The 13,612-nt window shown below is 37.4% G+C and overlaps 3 protein-coding genes across 5 annotated transcripts; 1 reads left to right on the forward strand and 2 right to left on the reverse strand.

Moving 5' to 3' along the window:
* Window positions 1–2,438: 2,438 nt before the first annotated feature.
* LOC105113129 (leucine-rich repeat transmembrane protein kinase family protein) lies at window positions 2,439–6,334 on the forward strand. The gene is made up of 2 exons (XM_011009164.1): window positions 2,439–4,138; window positions 5,269–6,334. The coding sequence occupies exons 1-2, from the start codon at window positions 2,764–2,766 to the stop codon at window positions 5,940–5,942; spliced, it is 2,049 nt and encodes a 682-aa protein (XP_011007466.1). The 5' UTR covers window positions 2,439–2,763; the 3' UTR covers window positions 5,943–6,334.
* Window positions 6,335–7,052: 718 nt separating this feature from the next.
* On the reverse strand, window positions 7,053–9,760 carry LOC105113114 (uncharacterized). Of its 2 annotated transcripts, none has more exons than XM_011009152.1 (2): window positions 8,691–9,760; window positions 7,053–7,907 (listed from the first exon to the last, which is right to left on the reverse strand). In XM_011009152.1, exons 1-2 carry the CDS (start codon window positions 9,207–9,209, stop codon window positions 7,263–7,265), a joined length of 1,164 nt encoding a protein of 387 aa, XP_011007454.1. In that variant the 5' UTR covers window positions 9,210–9,760; the 3' UTR covers window positions 7,053–7,262. The 2 variants fall into 2 exon arrangements, with proteins under 2 accessions (XP_011007454.1, XP_011007447.1); XM_011009145.1 differs by having other exon boundaries at window positions 7,053–7,903; window positions 8,687–9,759.
* Window positions 9,761–11,524: 1,764 nt separating this feature from the next.
* Window positions 11,525–13,574, reverse strand: LOC105113152 (core-2/I-branching beta-1,6-n-acetylglucosaminyltransferase family protein). 2 transcript variants are annotated; one of them, XM_011009199.1, is made up of 2 exons: window positions 12,464–13,574; window positions 11,525–12,320 (listed from the first exon to the last, which is right to left on the reverse strand). In XM_011009199.1, the coding sequence occupies exons 1-2, from the start codon at window positions 13,052–13,054 to the stop codon at window positions 11,676–11,678; spliced, it is 1,236 nt and encodes a 411-aa protein (XP_011007501.1). In that variant the 5' UTR covers window positions 13,055–13,574; the 3' UTR covers window positions 11,525–11,675. The 2 variants fall into 2 exon arrangements, with proteins under 2 accessions (XP_011007501.1, XP_011007493.1); XM_011009191.1 differs by having other exon boundaries at window positions 11,525–12,332.
* Between the last annotated feature and the right edge of the window lie 38 nt (window positions 13,575–13,612).

The raw sequence follows: 13,612 nt of genomic DNA on the forward strand, positions 1-13,612 counted from the left end.
CTTCTTCGTGCAGGGTGCAAGGACAGGGTGCCAGTCTACCGTAGTTTTAATATACGGCCTACTATCGATTACATGAATATTCAAATAGTAAAGCGAGAAATGCTGGTCTCCGAGACAAATTCAATGCCCTGTTTGTTTGATTTTGCTAGTATTCTAATAGCATGAGCTAGACTGGCATGCAGTGAGTAATTCTGGAAACTCAGTTTGTTTAATAATTTAGTATGTTCTCTGCGTTATTGTCCAAGATTCAAACTCTTAAAAGGGTATAAAAATTATTGTATTGTGAATATATTAGTCAGTGTACATGACATGTCGAAGATTCAATTGAAAGGGAACTTGTTCTCAGCATACCAGAATTAATCTAATAACACCTTTATCATTAGTTAAAAAAAAAAAGGGTATAAGGGAAGTTATCCCAAACCTAATTAAATTTGTTTGAACAAACAAGGCCTAGTTTCTTTGTATAAAGCGAATTACTTAAAATGAGCTTCAAGTTAAAATTATTTTTGAAAAAACAACTAATTACTTTTTGATATTTAATTGCATCATATATAAAATGGTCCGAATAATAGAATTGAGTTAGAAAATAATATTTTTTAAAGTTATTAAACTTTCTAAATTAAACAATAGAGATTTCCAGTCATTAATTTTTTAAACCTCATTTATCCATTGAAAATTATTTTTAAAAAAAAAACGAATTATTTTATTAAACTTGGCTGTGCAATGAAAACAACTCGAAAAATATTTTATAATATCCTTGGTTTATACTAAAAATTCAATTATAAATATTGATACGCAATATGTAAAATAAAAGGTGTTTTAAAAATCACTTTCTTAAAAATAAAACAAGTAATAAATCACATGAAATTAAATTAAAGCTTCCCACCGCGATATTGCATGATTGTAAAGTGGAAGGGATGTATTTCATCGATATGCAAAGGAGCCAGTCGTCAATGCACCACGTGGCAGGAAGTATGAGCTAGAAAGTGGAAACCCGTGGTCTAAGCAAGAGATGACCAGCAGACCGGTTTTTTGCGAAAAAGATGAAAAGCGAAAGCGAAAGCAAAAGCTTAAAATGGCAACAAATTCGAAAACCAAAGCCCAGCCAAAGCTGCGCTCTTTATTCGTGCCGCTGTTCAACTTAACTTGTGCCCTTTTTTGAATCGAAATCACAATATTACCCCTGCCTTTCTTCCATAATCTCATGACTTCGAAAGAAGTCATGCCCTGATGCTGACAAGCCAAACAAAAAGATGAACCAAATAATTCCTGTCTTGTCTGTCAAAAGCTGTATATGTCCACAGCAAATTGGTAATTTACTTGCTGGATAATAAGGACATCTTCCCGTTTCAGTCAAAAAAGTTGAGAGCTCAGTCTACTCTAATACGCAGTTAGAATTATAAAAAAAAAAAACTTACAGTGTTTAAGAGGGCTGTAGTGTAATTATATTTTAAAATATTTTTTATTTAAAAATATATAAAAATAATTATTTTTGTTATTCATATATTAAAATATTTTAAAAACATAATAAAATCTAATTATAAATAATTTTTTTTAATTTACCAAACTTTCATTTGAAATATAATATCAAAGGGGGTTGATTTTAGTGATTTCATGACTGTTATGATAAATAGTTATTTTTAAAGTATTTTTTATTTTGAAAAGATTTAAAATTATTATTTTTTAAATATTTGTTTTTGATATTATCATATAAAAAATAATATAAAATTATAAGAATTGTTTTAATTTAAAACTTACTCCAGTCCAGTAAATAGTAATACTGAAAAGGTAAAACCACGCGTGTCAGGATGGATATCTTGGAGGTACGGATTACGGAAGATAACGATTAATAAATCATAACAATACAAAATCAGGGCTTTTTACCATGATTGGTTATTGTTTAACAGCAAGATATTGATTTAGATGGGAGAAATGAGAATTTAGCTCAGGTCTTCCATTCTATTTATTCTTATTCTATTGGTTTTATTAACAAGGTGGTATATTTATATATTGATTAATTTTAATATTTAAATATAAAAATCACAACATGATCTATTTGTGTAATCTTAAATTTCAATCCTTCTATATATATTTTTGTTTTTATAGTGAATGATGGTTTTTTAAAATATTTTTAATTGAAAAATATATTAAAATAATTACTTTTCATATTTTTTAATATTTTTAACAACAACATATTAAAATAAAAAAAAAAACCAAGAAAAATATAAATTTAATGTTGTTAAATAAAACACACTGCTAGAAAACATTGAAAAATAGAAGATATCACATCACACTTACAAACACTCAACTATGTATATTAACTTAAAATCAAAAGGGATTCTACAAACTTCAACATTAATAAGAATAATTAGGAAGTAGTTACTCCAGTTTAGCCATTGTAACTGGCTTCAAGTATAATTAATAAAATTAATTTACAAAAATTAACTCCAGAGCGTTACTCTAATAGGAATAGAAGTGCAGTGAAGTCTTTTCAATCAAAATTAACCTCGCAGTACATCCGTTACATGCCTTTCAGTTCACTCTGCTTGTTTGTTCCATCCACCTCAAATCATCTCTAGTAGAAATGAAGATTGTTAATTATTAGTAATTTAATTTACTTGTCATTTACTTAAGGAGGTAACCCCTTCACCTCTCCATTAATCACACCCTCAACTCTCATGTGTCTCCCTTGCAAGCTACAAACAATCCTCCTCACTCCCCTCTCTTGCTCCCTCCTCTCTCTGCTGTTGCAGATCCTCAACAATGGCACTAGCAAAACCCATTTTTCTATTTCCATACATGACAACTTTCTTCTTAATATCTCTTCATTTCTCTCATCTCCAAGCTTCTTCTAACCCAGATTCAGAACCTCTTCTGCAATTCAAAACCTTGTCAGACACAGATAACAAGCTCCAAGACTGGAACCCCAGCACCAGCCCATGTAACTGGACCGGCATTGCTTGTCTCAACAACCGAGTCTCTCGTCTTGTCCTCGAAAACCTTAACCTTCAAGGCAGCTCTTTGCAGCCCTTAACCTCTCTCACTCAGCTTCGAGTCTTAAGCCTCAAAAGAAACAATCTTTCAGGTCCCATACCTCAAAACATCTCTAACCTCAGTGCGTTAAAGCTTCTCTTTTTATCTCACAATCACTTCTCCGGTACCTTCCCTGTTTCTGTCCTCTCTCTTTCTAGACTCTACCGTTTGGATCTGTCTCACAACAACTTCTCCGGTAACATTCCGGTGATTGTCAACCGTTTGACTCATCTGTTGACTTTAAGGCTGGAAGAGAATCAGTTCACTGGGTCCATTTCTAGCTTGAATTTACCAAGCTTGCAAGACTTTAACGTTTCTAATAACCGGGTATCCGGTGAAATACCCAAATCTTTATCGGGTTTCCCTGAATCCGCTTTCGCTCAAAACCTCCCTGCTAGTCTCTGTGGATCCCCGTTACAGGCTTGTAAAAGTTTAGCTTCCGACCCGACAAGACCCGGATCCGATGGGGCTATAGCGTCTCCATTGTTGCCTGGAACTAACTCAACAAGCATAGTTTCTTCAACACCAAGCTCAGCAGTAGCACCAAACAAACCAACAAACACTAACCACAAAATCGGCAAAACATCAACCAAAATAAGCCCATTAGCCCTAATAGCCATTATATTGGGGGATATTTTAATTCTTGCCGTGGTTTCTCTCCTTCTCTACTGTTACTTCTGGCGCAACTACGCAGCCAAAATGCGAAATGGGAAGGGCTCAAAGCTGTTAGAAACCGAGAAGATTGTTTACTCTTCGAGCCCTTACCCGAACCAGCCGGGCTTTGAGAGGGGAAGGATGGTGTTCTTTGAAGGGGTGGAAAGGTTTGAACTTGAAGATTTACTTAGAGCTTCAGCAGAGATGTTAGGGAAAGGCGGATTTGGTACCGCATACAAAGCAGTGCTTGATGATGGGAATGTGGTGGCGGTGAAAAGGCTCAAGGATGCTAATGTTGGAGGGAAAAGAGAGTTAGAGCAACATATGGAGGTTTTAGGGAGATTAAGACATCCTAATTTGGTTAGTTTCAAGTCTTATTACTTCGCTAGAGAAGAGAAGTTGTTGGTCTATGATTACATGCCAAATGGGAGCTTGTTTTGGCTACTTCATGGTACGTTGCATTACGTTTTTGCTCAATTTTCTCTGTTTCCATTACAATATCGTTTCGGTTTCTCTGTTTCCTTTCTTTAGCTGCTATTGTTCTTTTATTGTTTTTATTCTTTTGATGATCTTTCTTGATTGTTTGGGGCTCTCTGTTTCCATTACAATATCGTTTCGGTTTCTCTGTTTCCTTTCTTTAGCTGCTATTGTTCTTTCATTGTTTTTATTCTTTCGATGATCTTTCTTGATTGTTTGGGGCTACTCTAGGAACTGCTTTAGATTGTGGACCATGAAAAATTTACAAATTATTTTGGGATCATGCCCAAGTGGAAGGTAGAGTGCAGCCGGAGGAGTCCAACACGCGGGGTAGGTTATAGTAGGTATAGGTTGGTTTTTAGCGGGCCCCTCTGAACTTTTCCGGTTTGATTTTTTATGGAACTGGACATCTGGCTGATAGTATGGGGCCTGGATTCCATATGCTGTTGTGCTTGTGCTACCACTGCATTGGAAGCAGACCATAGTCGAGTAGTTTTGATGAATTCTTTCTTTCTTGGTATTAAATCCAATGGTTGCAAGGCTGGCTCTCGCCCCTGAATAGTAAGGTGTATTTGGGATGGGGTCCATGCATAGGTACTGTTATTGTCATGATTCATGACGGACAAGGGAGCAGTTATAAATGTTTGACAGAAAAGTTGAGCTTAATCGTGATTTGGGATATAGCAGGAGTGGACAACACTACAGATAATTGTGTTTTCTCAACCAGCCTTTTCCTTTTGGTCTGTTTCCTTTTCCAGCGAATATAAGACCAAAAATTAACCTCATTAGCCAAGCTATACTATTGTGTTTTAGGGTGACTCAAGAATCTAGTGTGTGAGTATAGGTTAACGGGGCAATGATTTCTCTTATTTTAGGCTCTTTAATCACACCATAACCATGACCTAATGTCACTGTTTGGTCGGTGGCTTAGATCAAGCCAATTTTAGGAGACACTTCGAACCAAATTGTTCGGGACTCTTATCTCGAACATCTGATGGTGACATTACATGAGGGAGACACCCCTGATACACAACCCAACTCTTCTAGTATGGTGTAAAATTATTAAATTTGTGGGAAAATATGCCTAATTATGTATCTCGACAGGTAACAGAGGACCAGGAAGAACCCCACTGGACTGGACTACTAGGCTAAAAATAGCAGCTGGAGCAGCCCGTGGGTTAGCATTTATGCACAACTCATGCAAAGCTCTTAAACTCGTCCATGGTAACATAAAATCCACAAACATCCTTTTAGACAAGGCAGGCAATGCCCGTGTCTCAGATTTTGGGCTCACTCTCTTTGCATCTTCTACTACTTCTGCCCCAAGATCCAATGGCTACCGCGCTCCCGAAGCAGCATCTGACGGTCGAAAACAGACCCAAAAATCTGACGTGTACTCCTTTGGGGTTTTGCTATTGGAGATTTTAACAGGGAAATGCCCTTCCATAGTGGATTGTGGTGCTGGGCCTGGGAATGGGTATGGTGGGCCTGTGGACTTGCCAAGGTGGGTCCAATCTGTGGTGAGGGAGGAGTGGACGGCTGAGGTGTTTGATTTGGAGCTGATGAGGTATAAGGATATTGAGGAGGAGATGGTGGGCTTGCTTCAAATTGCTTTGGCTTGTACAACTCCATCTCCTGATCATCGGCCGAGGATGGGCCACGTGGTTAGGATGATTGAGGAGATACGCGGGGTCGAAATGTCTCCATGTCACGACACCTTTGACTCTGTCTCTGATTCTCCTTGCTTGTCCGAAGACACTAGTGGAGCTGGCCAGTGATTAAACAATTTGTCGCAGAAGGAGAAAGGCAGTTTATTCAGTTATAAACTAAGAGTACTGGGGTTTGATGTAAATCATGGTGGGTTTTCTTTTCCTGCATTATTGAGTTTTGCCATGTTATTTTTTTTTTTTGTTAGATTCAATGAATCGGAGGATATATTTCTCTTTTGGCCGTTTATGCTAAAAGATCGCAAAGAGTTGATGAAATTTGTTCTACCAATGATGTTCTCGTAATCATGAACTTGATTACTGGGACAGGGATGGCCAATCCCCCTACATTTCTTTAGTCACTAGTGGCCTCTTATCTTGAGGCGATTGCCATGTTCATCTGCATAAAATATTCATGAATGGGAGTATTTAATTGTTACATCTTGGACAAAGAATCTTTTTTCTTCTTTGGGCCATGGAATCTTACTTTTTAATCATCATGGAATGTGCACTTCAATTTAATCATTCTTTTCTGCTAATGGTATGAGGGCCTGGTTTGAAAACTGCATTTCAGACCTGAAGGTAAGCCTACAAGATCGAATGGAATCAATTGGTAGTAGAAGTATGGGGCAGACATTATTTGGTTGCATTTAGGACTCTAGATTTTTAGAGCTGGATTTTGCAAAGCAGCAAGATAAAAATATTGTTTGTCAGGGCTTTTTAAATGCAAACCCCCACGCCCCACCCCCCCCATCATGAATAAAATTGGGTTGCCAGCAATTTTGGCCCCCAAGGGCCTAAACACAACTGTTTAGGTTACAGTCAACATGCCCTCTTGAACATGAGATGAAATCTTGGAGATGGTAGTCATTATCATGTTAATTTTTCCAAAAATGAATGAATGCGTTTGTTGTGAAAGCATGAAGAGAAAAGAGCAGCAGCAGCAGGGGAAGGCTCCGAGTACCCAGGCTTCGATAAAGTAATCAATCAATTGGACTGTGATTTAATTAGAAACATTCAAAAAACAAATTAGCAGATGATTATGAATTTCTGATAGATTTTTACTGTCCTTTTTAACTGCGCGAACCAAGACGACAGGTTTTGCTTTCACCATTGTTGCTATATGGTATCAACAATGTTCATCAAAAGAACAACGAATTAGTAACAAAATCAGTGCAACAGAAATAAAATCAGTGCTTCTATTAATTAGGATTAATATTATTGAAGCGGAGCACATGTAAATACATGCAAGGGAAAAACCTAAAAACTTCCACGTTTTATATCTTGTAACATGAAGGAATAAAGAATCATAGAGCTGTAAACCTCAATCTCTTCGAGAGGGAATATGCAACATTTATACAAATGAATAAAGAATGAAACTATTCTATAAACCTATGAGTTGAAATGCATGATTTTGGGAGCAAACCTCAATAGCCTATCTAGAGCATTAGGCCAGAATTTCCTTGCAAACAAGAAACAAGTGTTGGTGTGATTCCCATTATACACACATTTGCTGCCACTTCTCATCCTCTGCAAAAACTCAATGGTCACCTCTGTCCTTGAAAACTTAGCAGGATGAGGCCCACCTCTGGACCAATCAACCCAAGTTAAAGTCCTATTTGAATTCCTCTTCGAATGCTTCATAGTCACAAATGTTGGTAAGTAATGCTCATCAGCGTAACATTGTCCCGTGCAGTACTTTTGGAAGAGGGGGAAATATTTTCGGTCTGAGACAATTTCAATGGCAAGGTCTCGATCTATTTCGAACCACTGTGAGCCTTTCCTCCATTGGTCAATTTTGATCCCAGGTCTCATCCGTGGACTATATCGGCCATTACCTACTGGACCTTCTAAGACATAGGACTCCACATGACTTTTGGTTGAGTTCATTAGGTAGGAGTAGACAGTGGAGAAGTTAAAGATTGGAATGCATGATTCCGAGAGGAGAACAAAACGTTGGTTAGCAATGTCAAGGAGTGCATTGGCTAATAGTCGTCTTTCAGCTTCAATCATGTTTGCATTTCCCCATTGAACTTCCTGCATCATGGCACGTAAGCAGGAAATTGAGCAACCATAATTAACAAAAAAGAACCGTAGAAACTGTGCTATAGAATGTCAAGAAAAAGCAGTCTAATGACTCACGCAGACAACTAGATCATTCTTTTACGCTGTTTTTCTGTTCATTAGATCTTTTAGACCGTCATTCATTTTCTTATGTCAAGACCTTCATGAATCCCATGGACAGCAAACAACATGTCTCTGAACAAATTCCACTTCAACTTAAAAGGGCCAGGAATGGGTAATCATAAATATATATAGAACCTTAATGTACATGCTGTGTGTGCGTGCTTATTTATTAATGTGCTAAATTTGATATGTAAACGAGTACATATTTGTGGCGGTAGAGATTTTGTCTAGAGAGGAGCGGTGGTTGAGATTGGCATGACCTCCTTTTTTTAGCTAAATGACAATTTCTCATACACCTGCATTGAGTGGAGAAATGGATCTCTATTGATCTCCAGTCCACTGTGTGATACAAAAGGCATTCATTTTATCTCTTCTCTAGGAAACACCCTAGGTAGTTTCTCACGCGAGTATGGCTATACATCCCACGGATTCCAATCCTTTTCTTTTTTTATAGAAATCAAAAGGGCTTTAATCAATCAAGTATTGCTATTAAGAAAAAAAAAATTATCAATCATTAATTAATAATTTGTGCAATAGAATTATTGTCGATCATGTAAGGATCAAAACAATAGGATAAGAAATGCTAAATTCACATGATTAAGTCACACGAAATTATGCGATAAATTAACTAACCTTGCTGGGAATTCTTCTGCCATGAAACACAGGACTTTCGGGCTCTGATTCATTGTAAGATGGACTTGAATGCACATAAATTGAGTACAACCCCTTATGTCCCTTGAAGAATTTCTCCCACAGTGGAGCCATCAAAACTAGACCCTTCGTCAAAAACATAAAAGCAACCTTCGGAACTCTATCAAATGGAAACTCACGTATGTTTGGAGTCACGGAAGCTCTCCACAGCAATTCCTTTTCATCCATATCATGCTTAACATCAGGCACCTTCAGATATTCTTTCAAGCCTACGCGAGGAGGCAACTTGAATGTTGGCGATGCTGTTGTGGTAGAAAAAGAGAAATGACTGACTTGTAGATTGAATGATATGCTGTTGAGATAGGAACTAAGAATGACTCCGGTGGCAAGACCACAGCCAAATAAAAAGAAGAGAGAAAGGACATTGATGAGTTGCAACTGGGCATTGAACAGCTTTGTAAATGTAGTGACCAGATTCTGGTTTTGAGTTTGACCCTTCATGGTAATCGGTTGCTTTAATTTGATTTGTGAAAGGAAAGAGTTCAATAACTCGAAAGAACTAAAGTAGGGGTAGTGGTAGTCTTGCTAGCGAAGGCTTCAGGATTATTCTTTTATTGATCCAATAAGCAGTTCTTTCCTTCGAGCACAAGAGATGTCAGTTGGAAAAAATGATGATATCTTAAGAATAAATGATACTGTCAAACAAACGTTTGTTGTAAGCAGTGCTAGATGTGACGATAAGTAGAGTTGTTTGTTAGAAGTTTGTGTAAATCAAAAGCTAATAAAAAGAAATTAATACGAGACAACTAACTATTACATATATATGTGCATGCAAAGGTAGATGGGGATCTTCTTAAAGCAAAGGCGATCAAGCATGTTTAATGGAGAATCTCAACAAAGAAATCACAATTTTGATGACTTTTGAGAGAGGGAGAGAGGAGGACAGACGGGAAATCTCTAGAGAGTGGTGTGGAAATCAGAAGATGAGATGCCGTTGGCTTAAATTTGTGGTGCGACCCCATTTCATGACGGTGGCTTTCTGGTTCATTGTTTTAAAATTACGACTTCTTTTTTCTTTTTTTTTTAATAATGAAAATTACGACTTTTTCTCGCTTTCAACATTGAATCCATCGTGTTCAAACATTAAAAAAAGAAACCACGTGGAATAATTCAGAATCAAGCTGTTTTTGTCTCAACAAGATACAGCTAGTTTTTTTTTTTTTTTTTTTTTTTTCTAAGCTCATTTACAGAAAATCTCATGCCTTGAATAACTTGATTTCATTCATTCAATAATTTATTTATTTATTTAAAAAATATATATTATATAAAATTAGCATTATACCTTCTCTCTTCTTCTTTTTCCTTCGAAATGAATAAGTTGGTAGTGGCAATTAAAGTAACAAATGTGTGCTAGCTAGTTACCAACTCTGACCTTGTCTGAATTTGGAAAGCTAAAGGCCCTTTTGACTTTGAAGAATAATTTTAGCAGCACAGCGTTGGCGAAGAGGCCGCCGGCCCGCCAGTTAATACATTTGCATAGAAGGAAGGTTCTTCACAAGCTGGCTCAACATACACGTCTTGTGAGTTGTTGGTAATCAATGAAGGGCTGCCATGGGGGAGGTGGCCACCCTAGAGGGACCAGACCAAGAGAATTATTTTATTATTCATGCAATTGATTAAGAAATCATTGCCGGCGTTGCATGCTGACTGTTCAAGAGAGAATATTAAACCCTAAATCACTCCTAACATTATGGAGTGACCACCGGAATGCATCAGCACAGCGTTGCTGGTTTAATAAATCACGTGTTCCTCCATTTTATAGTTCTTGTAGGAAGATTCTTGAGAAGGAAAAGGGAAGGAAAACAAGCCCTCATGTCTAATTTAATTGGAGCGGATTTTTATATTGTCCATGACGGGAGGAATTCTCACCGCCCATCACCATCATTGTTAGAATTATCACTACCGTTATCTTCTCCTCATCAATAGTTATCTACAACGAAACTTCCGCTTTTATTACATATTAATGATTTTGATTTCTTTGAGAATGGAAATAACTAGAATAAGTTCAGAAACAAAACCGTTTCCACATAATAATCTAAATAAAAACAATACAGAAAATTGTCAATTATTGTGTGTGCAAATAGGCTAGACACAAATAACTAGGTAAATTAGTTTCTTACATGTCCTTCTAATGTTTTGAATTTTAATTTTAATGAAATTCTCAGATAATTAGTATTATAGTAATAATTACTTTTTGCTCAGAAATATATTAAAATAATTTTATTTTATTTTTAAAAATTTTATTTTTGATGCCAGCCCATAAAAATTATTAAAAAAAAAAATTAAAAAAATATATATTCTTACCACCAAAAGTGTTAAACATCCGAGGCGCTCTTATAGGTTCGAACCATGTTTTATTGACGAGAATGGGCCGACCATCAAGCCTTTGTATTCTCTTAAACCTCGAACAACCATGGTAGCCCATTTCAACTGGCCCAAAAGCTTTCATTAAAATAGACGGCGAGTAACTTGCGAGTTGAGAAATGGGCAGCCTACGAACGTCATTCAGCTGAAGTGGTCTTCTAAAATCCGAACTTCAAATCCAAACAAGTTGTTCTCCCCGAAAATATAAATGACGGGTCCCTCAGGATGTGAGAATCTGAAATACAACCATGGTAAAAAGAAGAAGAAGAAGAAAATCAATATAAAAGATCAGGTTGGATATGCGGATAATGGTAGGAACCCTCTGACCGAGGAAAACAAGGTATAACCATGGTAAAATCTGAAATACAACCATTTTTTTGGTTCCTGTGCTATCCGAATCCTATCTATGCAACTGTAATTATCTGTCACTAAGGAGTCGTTTTATTCGTGATTTTGTTATAATTAAAATCATCCCACTAGTTTTCCTGCTTGATCCAATTGTATTAATTGCTCTTAAAATGGCTGAACATCATCAGGTTCTAATTAAGAGCGAAAACCAAGCAATCCTGGAGCTATCCTTAGCAAAGGGTCTAGAGTACTTGGATGAAACTTCCTTGCAAAAAGGAAGCAAACTGTGGTGATGCCACCGTTATATGTACAATTAAACCCATTCCTGATCTGATTCAAGAATGCTTCAGAGACATCCTTTCTCACAAACCTTGTAGGGTGGGATCCACCACCAGACCAATCAACCCAAGTGATGCTCCTATTTGAGTTCAGCTCAGGGGAAATTTTGGTTACTAGAGTTGGGAAGTAGTGCTCATCCATGTAACACGGAGGCCTGCAATGATCTCTAAAAACAGGATAGTATTTCACATCAGATATCATCTCGATCGCAACCTTGCGGTGAGCTTCAAACCACTGAGAACCTTTACGCCAATCAGACAATGTCACGGTTGGCCGCATTCTCTTGTTGTACCGACCACGCCCCATGTGTCTTGGGTCATCAAATGAACCTAGGAAGCTTTGGTTTGAATTCATAAGGTAGTTGTAGATTGTGCTGAAATTGAATACTGGAATGCAAGTCTCGGAGAGCAGTACAAATCTTTCATTGGAGAAATCGAGTAGAGCATTGGCCAATAAACGTCTCTCAGCATCTATCATAGTTGCTCTCCCCCATTCAGCTGGCTGCAAGAAACACTTTAAATGCACTGGATATGCATATCAAAAAAATTAAAGCCTACAATATTCTTCTACTTCCTTTGGGAAGCCAAGTTTTGCCTGTCAATACATATACGAACTGAAAGCAAAATAAATTTATGAGTTCTGACCTTGCTTGGTATCTGACGCTGGTAGAAGACTGATGATTCAGGGTGTTGATTTGTGAATTCCGGTGACTTGTGGAGGTAGATTGAGTAGAGACCTGCGTGTCCCTTGAAGAACATGTCCCAAAGCGGGGCCAAAGGCAGACTCCCTCTGGTCAAGAACATGAAAGCAACCTTTGGTGTACGATTGTAAGGGTATTCATCAATATGTGGCACCATTGAGGCTCGCCATAATAGCTCCTTGTCATTCATAGAATGACACAGTTCCTTTGGAGTTACCCAGTCTCTCAAGCTTGTGATTGGAAATTGCGATGGTTGCAAGGAAGTAGGAGATAAAAAAGAGTTGCAAAGAAAATATGGACATGGAGACCCAGATGATAGAGGGGTAAAAGTAGCCAACTGATAGTAAGAATAATCTTCGGATACCAGATATTTCTTGACATTATTATTTATGAACATTGCAAGAATCACAACAAACGACACCATTGACAAACATAAAACTACAGTGGTCGTAGCTTGAAGACTGCATTCTCTAACTTCTTTTCTAAAACGTATGGACAGGTCTTTTAGAAACACAGTGATCTTACACTGCTTCATTTCCCTCCCTACCTCCCTGTCTCTAGCTTAAAACTTGTACCACCTAGAAAATGGTTCGATTTTCTTTTATTCAAATCAGCGATGTTTTTAAACCTTTAAACCAAGACAGCGTGATCGGAGAATTTGGGAAGGCCTGACACGTTAAAAAAAGAGCAAGGTAAATGTTGCTTGAGCACATGGGAAATGCCAGAACTGGGAGGATTAGAAGCGTGAATTTCAAGACATACCTGATTTTCTGAGAAATGAAGGAAAAGTTGGGATTGATTTACGGCTATTGGCTGTGGGGTGTTACTGAATGAAAGGTATGGATGTTGTGGCTCTGGATCCAGCACACACTCCCATGCGTGAACAAAGCAGGGAGAGGATCAAGAATATCATGTGTTGGACAGTGAAATCAGTGAAGGCCGAAGCATTTACAATGCTAGAGGTTTGTTCAATGTGAAATTTGGAATAAATTATTAGGAGAGAGAGGAAGAAAAAAATAGAAGCTTAGCACATGACATAATTAGTGCAAAACTAAGAAAAAACAAAGAAGATTAGAAGAGGGGTGAAAACCAG

This window comes from Populus euphratica, unplaced genomic scaffold (genome assembly GCF_000495115.2).
Source record: "Populus euphratica unplaced genomic scaffold, PopEup_1.0 scaffold5.1, whole genome shotgun sequence".
Classification (NCBI taxonomy): Eukaryota; Viridiplantae; Streptophyta; class Magnoliopsida; order Malpighiales; family Salicaceae; genus Populus; species Populus euphratica.

What these genes read in the sequence shown, in the direction of transcription:
- LOC105113129 (XM_011009164.1), top strand. Translation starts at nt 2,764, where the DNA reads ATGGCACTAGCAAAACCCATTTTTCTATTTCCATACATGACAACTTTC. An exon ending in CTTGTTTTGGCTACTTCATG is followed by an intron (nt 4,139 to 5,268) that starts GTACGTTGCATT and finishes GTATCTCGACAG; the next exon opens with GTAACAGAGGACCAGGAAGA.
- LOC105113114 (XM_011009152.1), bottom strand. Translation starts at nt 9,209, where the DNA reads ATGAAGGGTCAAACTCAAAACCAGAATCTGGTCACTACATTTACAAAG. An exon ending in GCAGAAGAATTCCCAGCAAG is followed by an intron (nt 7,908 to 8,690) that starts GTTAGTTAATTT and finishes GCCATGATGCAG; the next exon opens with GAAGTTCAATGGGGAAATGC.
- LOC105113152 (XM_011009191.1), bottom strand. Translation starts at nt 13,054, where the DNA reads ATGAAGCAGTGTAAGATCACTGTGTTTCTAAAAGACCTGTCCATACGT. An exon ending in AGCGTCAGATACCAAGCAAG is followed by an intron (nt 12,333 to 12,463) that starts GTCAGAACTCAT and finishes GTGCATTTAAAG; the next exon opens with TGTTTCTTGCAGCCAGCTGA.